The sequence below is a fragment of the Urocampus carinirostris genome, chromosome 1, assembly GCF_059441175.1.
Source record: "Urocampus carinirostris isolate Australia breed hairy pipefish chromosome 1, RoL_Ucar_1.0, whole genome shotgun sequence".
Lineage (NCBI taxonomy): Eukaryota > Metazoa > Chordata > Actinopteri > Syngnathiformes > Syngnathidae > Urocampus > Urocampus carinirostris.
Window position 1 is genome coordinate 43302831 of NC_142349.1, and position 20553 is coordinate 43323383.

General features: G+C 40.0%; 1 protein-coding gene across 8 annotated transcripts in view; it reads right to left on the bottom strand.

Moving 5' to 3' along the window:
- Positions 1-20553, bottom strand: part of LOC148374750 (RNA binding protein fox-1 homolog 3-like) — a 600089-nt gene that overhangs the window by 148909 nt on the left and 430627 nt on the right. The window contains exon 1 of one of the 8 annotated variants that reach the window (XM_088340494.1): positions 7226-7666. The exons of the other annotated variants lie outside the window; for them this stretch is intronic. Coding sequence (XP_088196620.1) covers positions 7226-7351 — 126 coding nt within the window. The 5' untranslated portion in view covers positions 7352-7666. Of the gene's footprint in view, positions 1-7225; positions 7667-20553 lie in introns of those variants that run through there. 8 annotated transcript variants of the gene reach the window in all.

Genomic DNA, 20553 nt, shown 5'->3' on the forward strand with positions numbered 1-20553 from the left:
TCACAATAGATAGCACAAAAATGCAACAGACTTTCTCAGTTGGGTTTAAAGTGAAGGTGAAAGTAGAAATTGTATTTACAACCTGCAAACTGTTTTCATTATAAATGTGTACTGTTTGTTGGATGAGACTACAAAAAAGTGAATTGTTTGCAGTATTCTGAAAGCATGCCAACTTATGTGACGAAAAAGGTCAATGGTATGGATATTTTTGGACAAGTGTAGCTTTAACCTATGATGTCACTTATTGTTTCTTAAAATATAAGTGAATGGTTTGCATTTATTTCATTCGTCTAACTTTTGTAAAACATGCAGAACACAAGGTGACAAAATACTTTAACTGTATGTTAGGACTTTGCCTAAAATTACTTTGATTTGCTTTTAATACCGATTACAAAAAATACATAATGGTTCATTGTTTTTGGTGACAACACTTGTTATCATGGCAGCTGTCAAAACAGAGCAGCTCATGTTCCGAATATTTTTGCATAGAAGAGTAGCAGTAGCCTCTAAAGAAGTTTTTCATGGTCATAAAAAATAAATAAAAATGGAGCAGAAACGTTGCAATAACTTTGATTTGGTCGTTTTTGGCATACACGATAAGTGCGCTGTTCACCACAGTTAGCAAGACAGCAAGCAGTTTATTTTTCATACAACTACCTCCAAATTAAAATGAGGGGAAAATATGTTAAATTGCAAACCAATATTTTGTAATTTATTTCTCAAGTTAAAATAAGTTTAGCTTAATCAACTGTAATGTAATACTTTTATGAATACATTTTACAAAAGTTACCACTAAGAGTACAGTATACTTTTCTTGAATGTTTTATTCTGGTACCAGTTGGCTTTCATGTTAAAACTATTTGGGTATGATACTTTGAAATTTATTTTGGAATTGGCCATTAATGTACAGTATGCTTAAAACAACTGCATGTATGTAGAGAACAAATCAAAACTTTCCACAGCTATCCAAATGTAAAATGCTCATTAGAGTTATGAAGGAGCTTATATGTTTTCAAATATAATTTCTGAAATTTAAAGCGTGTTGAAAACCATGAATGTACATTCCCTGTCACGTATTATTCTGAATATGATCTATGGCCCGTATGGTCAAAACAGGGCTAATGGCAAGGACTACACTTTTGAAAGAAGTGCTCATGTAAACATTTTTGCCGATTGCATAAATGATGTACCTACAACCCGGTATTGCTATTTTAGGAAATGGTACGTTGTTGGGCAATGAAGTTAAGTTGAGAGTGGCCTTATTTGACTCACAGGCGTTTTGTTGAATAAGTAAAGTGTGCCATGTCTGGGCCAAGAATTGGGCTCCCTGGCTCTAGATTGAAACAGAATCGGCAGCAATGTGTTAACCCTTTTCCCAGTGAGATCTGAAGACTGCGGGGATTGGGAGGCGGTGGCGAGCCCCATTTGAAGGGCCGCTGAGGTTTGGGCTCATTCTTCAAACTCATCCCCAGCGCAGCCAGGCAGCTCTAACGAGAGCCCGCATAGCGACAGAAACCCATTAGGCCTCCCCCGGATGGAGTCGCCATTTACAGCTGTCAATGGCACGGCTCAGTCCACCATAATTACCCCCCAGGAAAGCAAAGACACTGCCTTAGACAAGGCCTCGTGAGACCGCCAAACGCAACTTTCTTTGTTTTGTCAAAGGCACTTTGGTTGTCCAGCAAGGAATTGGGATCGAGGTCTGAACTTAGAAGGGTTTGTATGCGGGAGTGTGTCAGGACTTTTGCTGGCATTACTACTCATCTTTAGAATAGAGTAAAATATAATATGCCTTTATTGTTATTGTTACAACATGGGATATGCTGTGACAACGAATTTGGACAACTCCAGGTCCACATTTACAGTGTGGATAAGGAAACAAAGAGATGAAGGAACAAAGAACTAACTCTTTGTTGTAAGTAGGCTTTGTTTTCCTTCAGTGGGGGGTGGCGGGGGGGTCGGGGGGGGTCAGGGTGGACAAACAGAGTTGGTGGATACAACCGAACTGTTTGAAGTTTGATCTTACATTACACATAGTGTTTTGCTCAGTCCACATATTGAATGGATTTGGGAGTACAGTCCATAAACATGCCCGATTAAAGTCGCCGTCGACGATAAAGCTCCGTTGGGGTGTGCGAGCTGCTGTTTATTGATAGCAGCGGGCAGGAGATTTAGCGCTATGCTAACTTTAGCATCGTTACCCATCAGAACAGGACAAAACATTAAAGTTAAGAGTTGGAAAGTTCCCACAGAAAGTAAAAACAGAATATTACTGAATTAAACACAAGCCGCAAAGAAGAAAACAGCAATAACATAGACATATATCAAAACAGTAACAGAAAGAAGACAAACAAGGAATGTATATGTTCGACAAAGAGACCGTTCAATGTATGGTTGTTAAAGATAACGAACACACTCAGCTCAATCTGAAGATTCTGTTTTTTTTTTTTATTGCAGTTACACATTAATAATGTTTCACAACATACTAGGGAGCCTACAGAATACAAACGGCGATTGACAATTTATAGACTGTTATCTGTAATGTACATACGTACATTACAAGTAACAGGATTTGTAACTTTTATTCACTAACATTATTCCTTCATGCTACAGAAGTAAAAGTTTTGCATCCGGCAATTGAAAAGAGTAATACTAAAAATACTTTGTGAGTAATTGTTATCGAAAAATTGGCAGGTAGGCACTCTATTCAAGGAAGTTACGGATTCAACATGCATTGGGATCTGATGTTGCAGATGACAGCAGCGGTAAATATTGGATGCTACTTCAAAAAATAAGTAAACCCTTCCTCCATTCCCTGTCGATAGATAACAGAGTTGGCTTCATGAGGGTCGCCATATGTCAACCCCACACCAGCTAAACAGCAAACGCCATAGATGCTATATTTTTACGACACTGCAGACAGCGACTAACTAGCAGCTGCACAACCCCCGCACTGATCTCCCGCTGTTGCTCAGCTCGTAAAATCACGCCCACGTTGCAAATTTTGTAGGAGGATCATCACAGCAGAATACAGAATCTCAGTTGCGTTTGCAGTTTGGGGGAAGCCCCACCAAATATACAGAAGCAAACATTGCAGTGAGAAAAATGGCACAAGTGGCGGATATCTCACTGTAGCCTCTTTTAGACTTTCTGCAAACTGGCACAGTCCATATACGTCTTTCATTTAGTATCCCTTATCAATCATTATTATTCTTTGGTCTTATAGAAACTAGATCAGATCGACATTTTTCTGACATCTTCTGACAAGGAAAAAGTGTTTTTCACACCGTTTTTTGAGAGGCTTATAATGAGTCGTATCCATCCATCCATTATCTGCACCGTTTATCCCCAGTAGGGTCACAGGGAGCCCATCTCAGCTGTCTTCTGGTGGTGGGCAGGGGACACCCTGAACTGGTTGCCAGTCAGTCGCAGGGCACACAGGGGCAGACAATCCGCTAGCTCATTCACACCTAGAGACAATTTGAACTGGCCAATTAACCTGGCATGCATGTTTTTGGAATGTGGGAGGAAAGCGGAGGGCCCGGAGGAAACCCACACAGGCACGGGGAGAACATGCAAACTCCGCACAGGAGATTTGATCTCATGACCTGTGCCACACACACGCGCTAACCACTGCGCCGCCGTGCTGCCCCATGAGTCGTATCCAATTATTTTATTTCCTGCCCGTTGCACAGACACATGTATTTGATATACAATTGTATTTAATCACACCAACTTCAAAAGTCCATTCCCCCTACAATAGTGCCATGGCTGGTCTAAAATGAAGAAAGCTCCATGAAACAAATAAACCAAACATCCCATTGTGTTTCATTACACAACTTTATGCAATGTGTCATTTGCAATGCAAACAGAGCTATACAGTACTTGATAACGACACTGTCTCCCCGTTTTCTACTGTACATTATCCACGGATATCTGCCGTATCACTACAAAAGGGAGGGAGGGAGGAAGGAAGTGGGTAAGCAATTTAGTGAAGCAAATGGATGGAGGAGGAAGGTGGCGGTGGGCAGGGGGTGGCACCGCAGACGGCATCCCAGGAATGAAAAGCAGTGAGTGTGGGGAGCGGTCGGGAAAATGCCAAGTGTGACTCATAGGGACATTTCCCGTTTTGCAACACAGCAAGGTTTCTCTGCCAAAAAAAGAAAAAAAAAGGAAGAAATGCCAATAGAAAAGATGACGCATGGAAGTTTGGAAGTTGAAGCTTTCTTTTTCAGATAAGGTATATTCACAGTTAGATTGTGGATCGTGAATAATGTGTTTCTTTTGTACGGTGACTGTTAGGATTTAATGAAGGGTGCAACATGATTGTTGTGTAGTTAAAGAGGGGACTACCTAATATGCACCCCTAAGAATCACCTTGTTAATCACAAGGGGAAGTTAAGAAATGAACAAGGCTGACAAATAGGGAAGCAACATGCTCAAGTGAGTCAATGAATCAAACGCATCAAACTCTTCACTGAGCCACATTTGGGAATCTCCAGATAATCCAGAACTGAAATTGAATTAGGTTGAAAGCGAAAGGAGAATTACAAAACGAGAAAGTAAACATTTGAAAAACAACTGCAGCACTACTTTATGTGCCACCTTTGAGAATTTCATGCTTGCATAAACAAAAAAAAAGCAAAACACTACAATGACTATGAGCGGGAGGATGATGTAGAGTGATGGAGTAACACAACGAGCTCAACAACTCAAAAATCCACCATTCAAAACTCTGTGTTATGCCACCTTTTAGCTTCATTAATATAAAAGCATTTTAGGATTGACTACAATGGTGGAGTAGAAAGATATTTATGAATCAAATATACAGTACAGTCTTTATTGATCATATTTGTCTTTCTAGGCAACATCAATTAAAAAATAATAAAATTAGCCTCCTTCTTTTAATCATTTGTAAACGTCTAGTTTGCCCAAGAATAGAGATAGCAAGATGTTAGGCAAGATGGATAATTAAAAAACAAATCCCGAACAAAAAAAAGAAACAAAAAAAAAAACACTACTAGTCATGCTACCTCTTGTAAGCACCATGTTTATTTCTAGAGGTTTAAGTTGAACTTGTCAACTTTAGAATGTTTTTAGAGAACAACTAAACTGAAATATTTGACGAAGAGCGGAGAGAAGAAAAGGTGGATGATTGGATGTATATCTATTTACATTTGGACAAAATATAAAAAAATCACAAGCACCATTCTTTTGTCATGCCACCATGAGAAATCTTCAGGCAAAAAGGTGAAGAAGAGAGAAACTTTTCCAAACCAATCTCCTCATCATGCCAAAATTGAAATTCTTGTAGTTGATAAAAACTAAAATATTGGGTTTGCAAACTGGAAGAGTGAAGAGTCCATCCTCCAAATTAAATCAGAGCTAGACTTGAAACAAACACACCAAACTCCTGGGTATGTAACCCTTTGGAATATTTAAGTTACGCAAAGTTGAACAATAGCAATCAAGTAAAACAACTTTCTGGTAGTGAAAAAAAGATTAGTAGATGGAGGAAATGGCAAAGAAAAGCCATGCACATAGATGCAAAATCAACTTACTAAACTGTTTTGAGGAATCACTTAAGCCACACTAAACTATCTACAGCCTAAAAAAAAAAAAAAAAAAAGTATAGATGGAAAAAAACAACATGAACATCTATGAATTGATGATTAAATAATAAAAGATTTGGAATATTCTAACAGCACTTTAAAACACATGTGTCGAACTCATGGCTCGAGGGCCAAATGTGGCTCAACACGTAAATTTATGTCGCCCGCGAAAGCTTAAAATGCGTCTAATGATACATTGGTCCAGAGACACACACACATACACACACACATATATACATATACATATACATATACATATACATATACATATATATGTATATATATATATATATATATATATATATATATATATATATATATATATATATATATATATATATATATATATATATATATATATATATATATATATATATATATATATATATATATATATATATATATATATATATATATATATATATATATATATATATATATATATATATATATATATATATATATATAAAGGGCAGCACGGCGGCGCAGTGGTTAGCGCGTGTGCGGCACAGTTCTGAGGTCGTGGGAACCTCCTACGTGGGTTCAAATCCAGCTCCCGGCCTTACTGTGCGGAGTTTGTATGTTCTCCCCGTGCTTGCGTGGGTTTCCTCCGGGCACTCCGGTTTCCTCCGGGCACTCCGGTTTCCTCCCACATTCCAAAAACATGCATTTCAGGTGAATTGGCCGGTCCAAATTGTCCCTAGGTATGAATGAGCGAGTGAGTTGTCTGTCCCCGTGTGCCCTGCGATTGGCTGGCAACCAGTTCAGGGTGTCCCCTGCCCACTGCCCGATGATTGCTGGGATGGGCTCCAGCACCCCCGCGACCCTACTGAGGATAAGCGGTGCAGCTGATGAGATGAGATGAGATATATATATACATATATATATTAATGTTTAGACTTATTTAAAATGCAGCTAATTGCATATTGAAGGGAATATTACTTTGAAGTAGTTTTGTGGTTATTTTGTTTTAAAAAAAAACACACAACAACAATGTGAAAATACCTGTTTTAAACCACCCTGCGTTTAATACATTTGGGAAGAATTATTATCTAGATATGGGAGGCGGTTTGTAATTAGGGTGTGAGGGTGGCTCATCGAGTCAGACCAGTTGAGAACCACTGTTCTAAAAGATCAGAAGAAAAATCAAGAATAACATATTTGGCAACAAACCCAGGGTGTCCCCTGCCCAGTGCTAGAATATAAGTGGCATGGGCTCCAGTGAGGATAAACTGTAGAAAAGATGGATGGATGGATATCAAGAGGGAACCCTTTTTCATCATTTTGCCAACTCCTAAAATCCATTTTGAAGTGTTAAAGGTGTTTAGAGTAATGTCGCTTCTGCAGCGTCCACTCATGATTTAGTAAGAGTGACGGGAACCCCGCTCGTAAATAGCCTGGAGGAAGCAGGTCGTGCAAGGTAACAAATTATATAAAACAAGTCTCGACTTGCAGGAAAGTCTTTCGGTCCGGGCGACCTATGTTATGAATGACATCTAACGAGTCCCGATATCCCACTACGCGCTTCCATTGTATATACTTAAGCAAGAGTAGAAAGGACAGGAGTGAAGATGACAGAAGACATGTGACGGCAGTCTGGGAACGAATCTTACCTCTGGCAGGTAAAGGAAGGCAGGGGGGCACTGAAGAGAGTGCGGCAGCATCCCGGAGCCGGAGAGCAGCAGGCAGCCGGAGTTGGCCATGGAGCTCAGCGTGGGATAACGGGACGCTTTGCGCATTTACACGGGAGATCCCTCGACTCTTTGTGTCTTCAGACTACTTGCACGTCGCCTTTTTTTTCTTTTTAATTCCCCTCCTCAGGTTTTGTGCGCCTGCCGGAGTCACTGCGTGCTGACTCTATCGCTCTCTTCCTCTCTGTCTCTCGCTCAAGCTCTCGCTCTATTCCGCGGCGCGACTCTGTTTACTTTGAGCGCGATAAAAGGCAACAAAAGCATGGATACGTAGAAGGGGAGGCTCCGGCGAAGGAGGAGGGGTTGCCGTGCCGACAGGGGGTTGGTTCATTTGGGTTAGAAGAAGCGGGTGGGGTGTAGTCTTACTGATGATGAAGTCTCCGGTGGATTCCCACATCAAACGGTCCGGGAAGGGGAATGACAATAGAACAGCTGATCCGAGGCATCAGCAGCTTGCGGGATGCCACACGCCACTTTTTAATTGCGGCCCCTCAATATTAGACCCCCAAAACACACGCTTCTCAGCGGGGGCTACGATCGCTCCAGCTCAAGGACACGCCGCCGCTTAGTTAGAACACGTGTCGCCAAATGGAAGCGTTATGATACTGCAGCCCTCCACTGAAGTCGCTCTCAGTTCATAATTGCAACATGTGCAGGAATCTAAAAGCAATTACATCTGTTTCATCTGGTGTTTCCCAACCTTTTTTTGAGCCAACACACATTTATTTTTATGATAAGGACAGTGTTTATTGCATACCTGTCAACCTCCACGGCTCCATGCCCTTACAAAATGTTGTATTTTCCCTTACACAATACAACATAATCTTACACCATATTTTTTCAAACGTGTTTATTTATGTAGTTTAACATGTTATATCGTACATGTGTTTCATTATATCATATATATTGTTAATTAACATTTTGTTGTGGGATACTGAGTTGCTCAACATGAATGAGGTTTATTATAAAAAAAGGTTAGAAAATTAAGTAGCTTGGACGTTCTCCGTAGAAGGAAAACATCCATGCAAATATAATAAGTAGAATAATACATTTTCTGCATTAAATTATTGTTGGTAATATACTGATTAAAGGGTTTTGTGATAGTACCCATAATTGGCAAATTTGCGTTTTTCCGTACAGATTTTCTTGTAAGTCGTATACGTCTTAAAATGCATAATAAACATACTTTGTACGGCAAACACGTACAGGTTGACCGGAATGTTATTATTTAACCTGTTCTAGTGGTAAGAGAAAACAAAGCTAAAATACAAAAAACAACATATCATTGATTTAAACAATAAGCATAAATGAATCAACTACTATAAAAAGGAGCAGGTTTTAAAATACCGTTAAAGGTGTGTCGTTTGAGGTTAAAAAGTTGAAAGTCGATAAATTTGTGTTAACAAAGCCCAATTGAGTTCAAAGAGCCCCTATGCTTTTAATTTCCACTGCCCCTTTCTACTTTGATCTGGTGTTGTGGCAAATAGACTTGCATTTGTGCATACACTGACGTCAGTGGAAAAACTGAGTGCGGAAAGTTCTTGGCAGACGGTTAGCGGGTCTCTGTAAACACTGATGTCAGATTGTTTGGACCAGCCATCTCCTTGTCTTCGTGTCTCCTTATAAGGAAACGGGAGGATGGCTTCTCCAAACAAAACGGGAAAAACAAAATTCCTTTAAGCAGTACGTGATATCGGACCGCCTTCTGGGTCGGACTGGATTGAGGATACAAAAAGCTATGTAACGCTTTTCAGCTGAGAGAGAACCTTCATTGCAATAAAAAAATGGTCTCTTCCTCCAGGAGGATGGCTTCTCCAAACAAAACGGGAAAAACAAAATTCCTTTAAGCAGTACGTGATATCGGACCGCCTTCTGGGTCGGACTGGATTGAGGATACAAAAAGCTATGTAACGCTTTTCAGCTGAGAGAGAACCTTCATTGCAATAAAAAAATGGTCTCTTCCTCCAACGCTGGCTACTGTTTATTTTCCCTTATCTGCTTATCTATCGAACCGACAAATTCTCCAATGTTGAATTCCTCAACAAAGCAATGGCGCCCAACGTGATTTGGCCCTTAAGATGAACAGAAGGGGGAAAAGACTTCTCAATGGGATGGTCTCGGGCGGGCGACTGAGGTAAGGAATGTTTTTTTTCTCTTCCTTATCTCAGCTTGCTCGTCCGGGATTCGTGGGAAGTACGGGAGCCATTGTTGGAGCTAAATTAAATGCGTGCACGTGGATTTCCGTCTAAAATCTGGCCCCCAAGTTAGGACGGATGAGATATATAAATTGAGTTGAGATCTTTTGTCCGAACGGGAATTATGAGCTCAGATAATCCTGTTTTTTATGGGACTGGCTGCGTGAAAAAGATAATAAGGCTAATTTACCTAGAATAAAAAGGTGTGTGCAGCGGCGTCAGGTTTTTTTTATATTTATGATTGTCTTGAGATCTGTGTAAAGCTGTGATAAGACGTCGTCATTTGCTAATGACAGTTCAACAATAGACTATCTATATATGGTTGATACGGGAAATGTTTATTTGTTTCCCTAGTGGATTTATGATTTGGGAGTCCGACATGTAACCTTGACTTAATAAAAAGTGTGGTGCGTGGAGAATCGCCATTTTCTAAAATCTGATTTTGTTAGACCGACGCTAAAAAATGAGCAGTAATCGATGTTTTATTATTTAAATATTTTCGCATATAAACACGCGATACAAAGAATGTGTGTGGGAGATGTCTCATTCGGGAATGTTGGTGTGTGCCAGCTAGCGAGAATTGTGCGTGTGTCTTTCTGTCTGTGGATGTGTGTTCTCCCCCGCCCACTAGCTCAGTCGGTAGAGCATGAGACTCTTAATCTCAGGGTCGTGGGCCTCGCTGAGTGATTTTTATTTCAATGGCAGATAACATCGCTTACTTAAATGTGATTTCTCTTTATTTAAATAATAGCAGTCATTAAAAAAATGTTACCAATGAGCAAACGTTACTGCTTTTATATTTAATATTAAAAAGAGGTAATTATATAATAAAAATAAATACAAGTAAAAGTGTCCTAAACGTTTGTTAAAGACCCTTTTAAAATGTAATATTTATTTGACTGTTTATGCAAATTATATTCTGTATTTTTGTAAAAAAGGGAATTAAAATATCTTATTTTGTACGCGGGTGATTTATACGACGCTGTGCGGAGGAGAACCTTTGTTGTTTTTGTCTTTTTTGCTTTTGTTTTGTTTGCCGTTGGATGTGGAGTTATGGATGCATGGATGAATGATGGAGTGACTGCTTCTTGGTTTTTGTGGGTTATTTTCGCAAACCGTTGGTTCTTTTTGTCTTTTTTGTTTTTTGTTTTTTGTTTTTACCACCCCCCTTACCCTCCCCACTCTGTCTTTCCGTGTGTGAGTTGAGCTCGACCGTGTGTATTGTTTTCCCTTTACTTTATGTAACGTTATGTTGAGTGGTGTCATAAAAATAAAAAAATGGAGGGATTACGTAATTCGTGAAGTGCTCCGTTTGCGTGTGGCTTTTGGATTTGTGAGATCTTGTTCCGATAAACGTAATCAGTATATGGCAAGCATTTTCAAAATGCAATGAAGAGCAGATTACTCAATCTTGAGGAAGACCATGAAAAATTTAAGAATTTAATTGCTAAGGTGATGTCTTCATTCATTCATTCAGTCATTTAACCTAGACTAAACATCCGGGTTTGTAAACATGACCGATTTAACAGGATTCAGAAGTCAGACGATCGTTGAAAAGGGCTGAAGATGGACAGAAAAACGAGCAAAGAACAAACAAAGACGTTCACTCATCCGTTCACTCATGTCTGCGCCGCTTGTGTACAGAAGGGTCGTGGGGACACTGGAGCACATCCAGGCTGTTCTCAAACAGTGCTGATTGCAGCCAGTTACGAGGAGAAAGAGGTAGACAGCTGTGGACCAAGGTCAGTTTGGTACTGATAAGCTCACGAAAACCTTCCGGCGGCAGACTGCGAGTGAACGTCACAATGGACTGAGCCAGACGGCCAAGGCCGTCAACAGGGCGGTGATAACACACAAGTCTGCTTTGAATCACGCTAGAATCTTGTTGATTGACGTAGTGTTTACAAATCTGAGGAATATTGATACGTTTGGATTGTGAATTATTTTATTTTTAACACAGAAATACTGCTAAAATTGTATTTTGAATCTGCTTTCCAGGAAATCGGTGATTGTGTCTCCAGAGGCAAGGAGAATAGGTAACAGGGAAATACCTTTGACTTTATATCAGATAAATTTGTTTGTTCAAAAGGTCGTGAAGGGCATCTTACAAAAACTACACATTAAACAATGGTTCCGTGGGTGAATTAGGTACAACCCACTACAGTACTTTCATTTATGGATAAACTCTTCTGCCATAACAAAGACATTAGAGGTATGTTCTAATGAGTTACTTTCAGTTGGTCATGATACAATTATTTGTTCATGAAATTTGAACTCTTCAACATGATTTATGTGTTAACTTAGTAATCACATGAGTTAGATATTATGATATTCTCAGTGATAGTTTTAAAAGCAAAGGTAGTCCAATGTTTTTTAATGTGACTGATTTTGAGTTGACTTAAACTGTAATTTTCTATGGGATAGTTCGAACTACATTGAAAATTGATGTTGTTGTTTTGTCTGTTTCTTTGTCATCTGGGTGCATTGAGGGTGCTTGGGAACACGGAAAACCCATGAGCTCCGGGGGGGACTTCGCCCCACTTGTCCCCCCACCGGGGCACTGCCCTGGACCCAGTTGGGGGCCCGCGCACCCCAGACCCCCACCTAATTTTCAGATAATTTCACTTTGGTCAAATCATATCCCTGTAACAGGCAGACCAGCACCGCATCTGGGCCACTTGAGCAACTACAAAACACTACAAACTGAACTGAGAGACTGAATGTGACAATTGACGGCTGTCATCTACTAGCTGGTTAAGAGACAGGAGTCCAAGGTCGAACAACCATTTGAAAAGACGTCCCAGGGGATCTCGTGTACATCAAGGTCGACGAAAGAGGAACCATCCGAGGCGTGAGGGACCGTACACCGTCGTGAGGGCAACGCTGGCCGCAGTCCAGGTCGAGGGCTCACGCTGCCACCCAGGGGTCATCATTAATTGATTGTTGGGAGAAAAATAATATTTAAGTGCGAAAAAATTAAAATTAATTTTTTTGCGGCAAGGCCAATTAATGGGTATTTATTGGTAATTTAATGGTATACTAGCCGTGTCAATATGGTCGAACAAACTGGTCGGAACACTAACTGATGTTAGATGAACAGTGAATGATAGAACATTCACGCCAACATTATCATGCGCAGTAAGACACCTTAGTAATAAGAGGTTTTGCTATTTATTACACATTCATTTATGAACAAAAATGTGTACAACATAGAAACATCGGAGAGAGTGAAAATGTTAGAGATTTTCATTAGATGAAACGATGTGGGAAACAAATTCCCTGTCTCAGAAGCGGTTGTTAAATAACAAAAAAAGTTGGGCTTCTAGGCAATTTGTTGACAAGGTTGAATTTCATTTCTCATAAAAAGCTGGGCCTTATAATGGGGGAAACACGGTAGCTTACGCGTATACATGCACTGTCCCGATTGTGCGTGTATGTGCCCTTGACCACATACGAAATGCTCGCGCGGCGAGAAAATTTGCACGTTTGTTGACGCAATCGACTAACAAAAAACCCGAATAATTTCGCAATTAATGGGTCGCAAACTCGCAATAATGGCTAATTATTTAAATTTTGCAATAAATGGATTTATGAATTTAAGCAACCATTCCATTAATTTTTCGCAATTAATGGCATTGATTTTTCACCAGTCATTTATTGCTGACCCCTGCTGCCACCGTCAACGAGACCAAGCAAGATCAACAGGACAGTAACGTTCAAATTAGGAAAACAAGATGTGGGTGACAAAGCTGTGTGTGATAATAAATTGTCTGATATGGTTGTTACTAGGAGCAGAGCTCGAGAAATCGCAGCGGCGAATGGAAATTGCGGTTCCGAAAGTGCAACCGGAGATCCAAAAAGCGACGCTGCAGACCATGACGCATCCTAGAGACAGCGACCCGGTTAAGTGTGACACTACTGTATAACATGCCAAAACGGTTGGTGATTTGGAAAGTACAAGTACATTTTACCTCGATCGCGCTCTCAGTCCACTCTTGGCGCCCATTCTCAGTCGTCCCTCTCCTCGGGGCGCCCTGAGCCTTGCTTCCTTGATTGAGTGGAAGGACGTGTATAAATAGTGCAATTCGCGATAGAAGACGGGTTTGAATTGCTGAAGTTCCGAGTATCATGGGATGAGTCAGGCAAGAGAGAAACGTGCAACCAGTCGGACTGCCGACGGACTACCAGAAACCAAATATGTTAACGACAGTACAGACTAAAGTTAATAATATACTAAATAATAATACTAAGTAATACTAATAGGCTAAATCTTAATGCGACGATACAAGCGAGAAGGGTACTGACACACCAAAGTCCAGGAAAAGCTACACCCACGGCGACAGCACTAAAGAGTGAGGTTACAACGCCGACAGCCAAAAATGAGTGCACGGCCAGTGCGTAAAATTCGGGAAGTTGTGTGGAGGAGGAAAACCGTAACCCTAACTCGGTAGTTGTGTAGGCGCATGGTCTCAATGTGCACTGACTTAATTTGACTAAATAACTTAAATTTTTGTGGGCCATTTGTCTTGTCATATGTTTTATGTTTGTTCAATGTTGTAAACGTTTGTATTCTGTCCTGTATTCTCTTTTTTCTTTGTCTTATATGTTTGTTTGTACTGGCTTTTAAGCGGCCCACGTAACTGAAAAGAAAAAATAAAAAAATACGAAGGAAAATTGCCGCAGACGAGAGCGCGTGCGTTTTTTAACGAGGAAGAAAAAGGAAGCGAATTTAGGTGCACATTGCAACGACAGAAACGTTTTGTTGTCAACAGTAAGACCGTTTAAAAGTGTTGTTTTTGGGTGGAACCGAGAGCACATCGCGTCAGGAATCGAAAATGTTCGTTTTTTGGGAAATCGGCGTTTGACGTTAAGGGTGTACAACGTGACGCTGCGGGCCTAAGGGGTTCCAATAAATATTTTTCACGGTCCAAATTTTTTTCTGTTTTTTCAATTGGAAAACGATAAATTTAGGAGTAGTAAGTTTAGGAAATTTATGTTAAAGTTATTTCAGATTCATAGAGTTAATGCCAGAGCCTCACCATAGGAAGATGGGATAGTGACAGAAAATTAATAAAAATGTTTCGTTTTCGGTTAAAGATTGGAAAATAGAGGAGTGTGAAGACGAGGAAGAATCCAATTGAGTGAATTGAATGGAGTAATTTGAAAATGAGGAGCATTGTTGTACGACAATAGTGGAAAAGCGTGAGTAAATATTTTTTTTATTGAGTGTGGGGGAGGTGTTCATTGAATGGAGTACAGATGAGTGGGATGAGTCGTTGTGGATCAATGCACGTCGTTTTCAAGTGGAGTGGGCGGAGCTGGAATAGTAGATTTAATTGGTTTGGAAAAAAATAAATGGATAAATTGAAAGATTAAGTGAGATGGTTATATGTCAATTTCCCATTAAACTAGTGGGCTAAAAAGCATAAATGTAAAGGGGAAAAAGTAATTAAATGACATATTTTTGTTGACAATTGGCCGGAGTAAAGAAGGCATATGTATGTGGACGTGTATGGCTAGGTGGCATCGGACAACCGAGAGTAATTCCAGAGTAATTTATAGCTAGCAATGAAATTAAGTCTGGATTAGAATCGGTGTTTATCTGGATAACTCAGAATAAGAACGCAAAATGGATTAACTACATTTATTACAACCAACAACGTTTATTAATTACATTAGCGAGGCCTTTGGTGCGGTGGGGGAGCAATTGCATGAGACATCTGGGATGGCCTGGCAGAATCATCAGGCCCTCGATTTTCTCTTGGCCAGTAAAGGAGGCGTGTGTCATATGGTGAAGGGGGAGGGCTGTACGTATATACCTTTAAATACATCCGAAGCAGGAAGCTTCACAAAAGCACTGTCAAAGATTCGTGAGTTGAGCAATGAAGTGACGGTAAATGCCGAGAAGAGCGGTGTCTCTTTTGATTGGTTCTCGTCTGCATTGGGGTGCTGGGCTGGTGTGTTGGCAAAGGGGGGAAATTTTCGTACTAACTATCGTAATAATTATGTATTTGTTGTTGAGGAATTCAACATTGGAGAATTTGTCGGTTCGATAGATAAGCAGATAAGGGAAAATAAACAGTAGCCAGCGTTGGAGGAAGAGACCATTTTTTTATTGCAATGAAGGTTCTCTCTCAGCTGAAAAGCGTTACATAGCTTTTTGTATCCTCAATCCAGTCCGACCCAGAAGGCGGTCCGATATCACGTACTGCTTAAAGGAATTTTGTTTTTCCCGTTTTGTTTGGAGAAGCCATCCTCCCGTTTCCTTATAAGGAGACACGAAGACAAGGAGATGGCTGGTCCAAACAATCTGACATCAGTGTTTACAGAGACCCGCTAACCGTCTGCCAAGAACTTTCCGCACTCAGTTTTTCCACTGACGTCAGTGTATGCACAAATGCAAGTCTATTTGCCACAACACTGGGTTTGCTGTTCGGAGCTGAAAACATTAGACAGGTGGAATGGGGTGGTGGTAGGGAGTGATAGAAGTCAAGTCATGTTTATTTGTACAGCCCTAATCACAATTAGTCTCAAAGTGCTGCACAGACAGCAGATTATTTCAAAGTACAGACTATTATTATACCAACCCCTGATCTAAAACCTACGGGAGGGCAAGGAAAAACTCGAAAACCTCAGCATGGGGAAAGAGAAAGAAACCTTGAGAAGGGACCACACATGAGGTGACATCATTTTCATCCAAGAGTTTTTTTTTATTTTTTTTAATATTATTTTGTATAGTATGAAAAGACAGAATTTAAGAAAAGGCCTGATGTATTAGGATATGCAAATTATGACAACACATTTTTTTTAGGTTATAGATAATTAGTTGCCCATTTATCCGAAGATTCGTGTATTCAACTGATTTCTCTTTTTAAAGTGTTTTTTGAATGTATATTTCAGGGTGCCATGTCTAATTTATCATTATCAAAACAATTTTAATTTCAATATGTTTTATTGAAAACAGCCTTTTTGTCCCTATAACTATTCTTTGATATTATGACTTAAATCGAGAAATGATTGAATACCAGCATTTCATATTTGAGGTTATCCAGTCAACAAAAGTACTAACATAAAAAAAAAATCGAGAAAACAAGGACAATTTAATTATCTTGGAAATATCTAAATGCTGTTGAGTATGTGCATCAAAAACGTTTAAGCAGGATGGAGCATTCGTACCTTCTCTTAATGATGGTTGGTTTAATAAACATGTAAATCACTGAAGACTCAGGCCACGTATACCACAGCAGGAAGCCGTCACAGAATTAAAGAAAAAAATCACCCCGCTTGCTCTGGAGTGCCTGGCATCGCCAAAACCCGCCGGCTGCTGTCTTTTGAGTGTGCCACTTTCCTTACCCATTCTGTTTGATAGCGCTTTGAAGAAGCGCACAGACAAAGAGAATTCACAAAGAGATGCGCTTACATCACACTTTTACGACCCCCAACGTTACAACCCCCAACAACGTCTTCGACTTAATTAAGTCTATACTTCGTCTATAGTTCTAAATGAGCAGTTGATCAAGATGGCATTGAATGAAAAAAAACATAAACATTGGAATTGCATTCCAAAAAGCTCTCAATTCCATTAAATTATATGAAAACATGCAAAAGCAATGTTCTGTAATGATCTTGATTAGTTTTCTCATAAGTAAAATGTATTTTCTTTTTATCAGCATGTTTTATGAGATGAGAAAAAAAACAACAACTTTGTGAGGGATTCTCCATCATCCTAAACTTTCGTATGACATGAATGTTTGTTCGGGTCTATTGTTCAGCAAATGAAAATACAGCCCCTATACTCACATTTGCATATATAATTACTATATGGTAAATAGATCTCTCTCTTATATATATATATATATATATATATATATATATATATATATATATATATATATATATATATATATATATATATATATATATATATATATATATATATATATATATATGTATGTAAAACACGTATATCATTAACATTGTCAGAACCAGAACAGGAGGAGGACCCAGATGCGTAACATTTCTCACACAAGCTTTATTTTATGGGAAATGGGGCAGTCATAAACGTTAACACAAACGCCAGTGATTCGGCGCTCGCTAGGCGGAAGAAGTCAGGCAGAAGTCTGGTGTGGAACAACAGGAAGCCGGAGGCTGACGAGATCGATACCAATTACACAAGCAGATACCAGACAGATGAGGTCAATACCGGACAGGACGGGACAGACAGGATTTATATCAGATTCAGGAGACTGGAGACAGATATCAGAAGGGACGAGACTGACAGGATTGATACCAGGCTCTGGAGACTGGAGTACGATATCACACAGGACAAGATAGACGGGGACAATACCCGATACTGGAGATTGTAGCAGGGTAACAGACAGGGCGAGACAGACGGGATCGATACCGGACACTTGAGACTGGAGTCTGATAACAAGCAGGACGGGATAGACGGGAACAATACCAGACACTGGAGATCGATATCAAACAGGACAAGCTAGATGGGAACAATACGGGACAGGATACACAAGCAGGAAACCGGACAGAGTCAAAACACACGTCTTGCGGGTGCAGGGGTTCGTTGTCGGACTGACAAAGGGTGAGTGAGAGCACTGAGCTTAAATAGGAAGCCAATCAGTCAACAAGCCGCAGCTGGCGCCAAACGGGAGGGGCCAATTGGCAACCATGACAAAAATATAAAGAAGGCATGTCCAACATCTGTGTGTGAAATCAGTTAATGTTGTCCAAACACTTTGCCCTGGATGCTTCTCATATACAATTGTATTCAAATACGTGTTTGTTGGGTGCGGTATATTTATTTCTACTCAAAACTTTCAAAATCATGTTCACCCAAAATAATGGATAAAGTCAAGGATTTAATGTGTAGAAATATGGCTACAATTCATGCTCTAAAATGATAAATTTGTTTTTCTGGCTTCATTCCGGCTTCAAATGGCCCAGAGTTGACACATGGCGAGCATTTTTTAAATTTGTTTCGTGAACGTAAAGTTTTTGACTTGTCAATGGTAAATACATGTAAACAGAATATAACGTTTAACAAATAGATCCGTGTAACGAATTGAATTGTTTTCAAATTCTCAGCCATAAATTTCATAATTGAGCATATTGCAATTGATCATAGGAATGCCTTGTGTGCATCATAAATACAATATATGATTAATATGTCATAAAAAGTCGACATTAAAAGGAGACACAGCAATGTTTACTCAGTGGGAACTTTTGGCCCACAAGTAGTCCGAGGTACAAGAAAACAGCTAGAATAACTTTCTGAGGCAGTGTGTGTTAATTGAACTGCACTTACTGTGTGTTTACTATTCCATTCATAGTACAAGCTACTCTTTTTATTTACTTACATTTCATGTCAAAATTTGAAAATAAGATTATGCTACCAAATAACTTTGATTGCACAACATTTTAAGCTTAATTTTTAGAGGAATCAATTTTTGAATGGAGCATATTTTGTATGAATTATTAATTCCAGTTTTGCATCACCATATTACTTCGACTCATTGATTTTCATTGTAGGGCGAGTGAGTGGTTAGCGCGTCCCCGGCACAGTTCTCAGGTCATAGGATCAAATCCAGCTACCAGCCTTCCTGTGCAGAGTTTGCATGTTCTCCCAGTGCTTGTGTGGGTTTCCTCTGGGCACTCGAGTTTCCTCCCACATTCCAAAAACATAAATAAATAAATAAATAAATAAATAAATAAATAAATAAATAAATAATACATTGGGAAACCATTTTTTTTTTTACCAACCATATTTAGTCCTCCTCACTTAAGGCCCGGTCACACAACCTTTCACGGGCGTATCGAGGCTGAATCACGGCCAGAAAATTCTGCCCGTGAAGCAGACGCTGTTGGACGCTTTGAGATCGCGATACAGACGAGATACAGCCGTGCTTTACACGTGGTAAGAAATTCACACGCGGTTGGCCGCGCGAAAAAGTTTTGCGCTGCTCAAAACTTTAGACCACGGGTAACCGCGGGTGGCACACGTGGTACACACGAGGTAAAGACGCGGTACGAACGTGCTAGGATGTGCTACTGCCGCGGCCAAGACGTGGTTACACGCGGGTAGGACGCGAAATTTTAGCGGGTAATCGCGGGTGGAGCACGGTCATAGCACGTTTGTTCTGCGCCTGTATCGCGGTGTTATCACGTGCATTAGCGTGTGTACCGCGTGTAAGCACGGTCAAACGCGATGCAGCTGCGGTTACCCGCGATAAGGACGCGGAACAGTCGCCGGCGTCTGTTTCGCGGGCATACCACGGGTAAACAGCGGGTTTAGCCAATTTTGCACATTTTCCACCGAGTCTGCTTCACGGGCAGAAATTTCTGGCCGTGATTCAGCCTTGATACGCCCGTGAAAGGCTGTGTGACCGGGCCTTTAGTGGCTCAGAAGGCTAACATGTTATTAAAAACACCTTTTGCAATGATGTTCGTAAAGCTGAAAAAAGTTCTGTAAAATAAGCTATAAAACGGACCTTCATTTAAGCTGGTCGAGTAACTGTAGCAACACTTTTGTTGGAGTGATTACACTTTCAGAATGGCTAAAAAAAGGTAACTGTCTCATTGAACTTGACAGTCTATTCTTGATCTAAGATATGAAGGCTTTTCCAGGCGAGGAATTGTCAAAAAACAGAAGATCTTTTACAACAGTATGTACTATTCCATTCAGAGAACAGCACAGACACTCTACCCAGAGTAGAAAGAGAAGTGGTAAGATGAAAAGTACATAAGAGTCTCTCATTTGTAGAAACAGACACCTTAAATGTCCCTTTGCTAGCAGCTTGCTTAAATAGCACCCGCAAAACACCATTATTAACATCACCAGTGAAGAAGCTACTCCAAGATCCTGGCAGAATGACAAAGACATAACGAGCCAGTGCAACTCTAAGAAGATATGGGCTGAATACCATATACACTGGACAACTCATTTGGTGAAAAAAAGTGTGACACATTCATGGATAGTACGAAATTGGGTGACCCCAAACCTTTGAACAGTAGTGTATTCTTTCTTTAGACACGTATTTAATT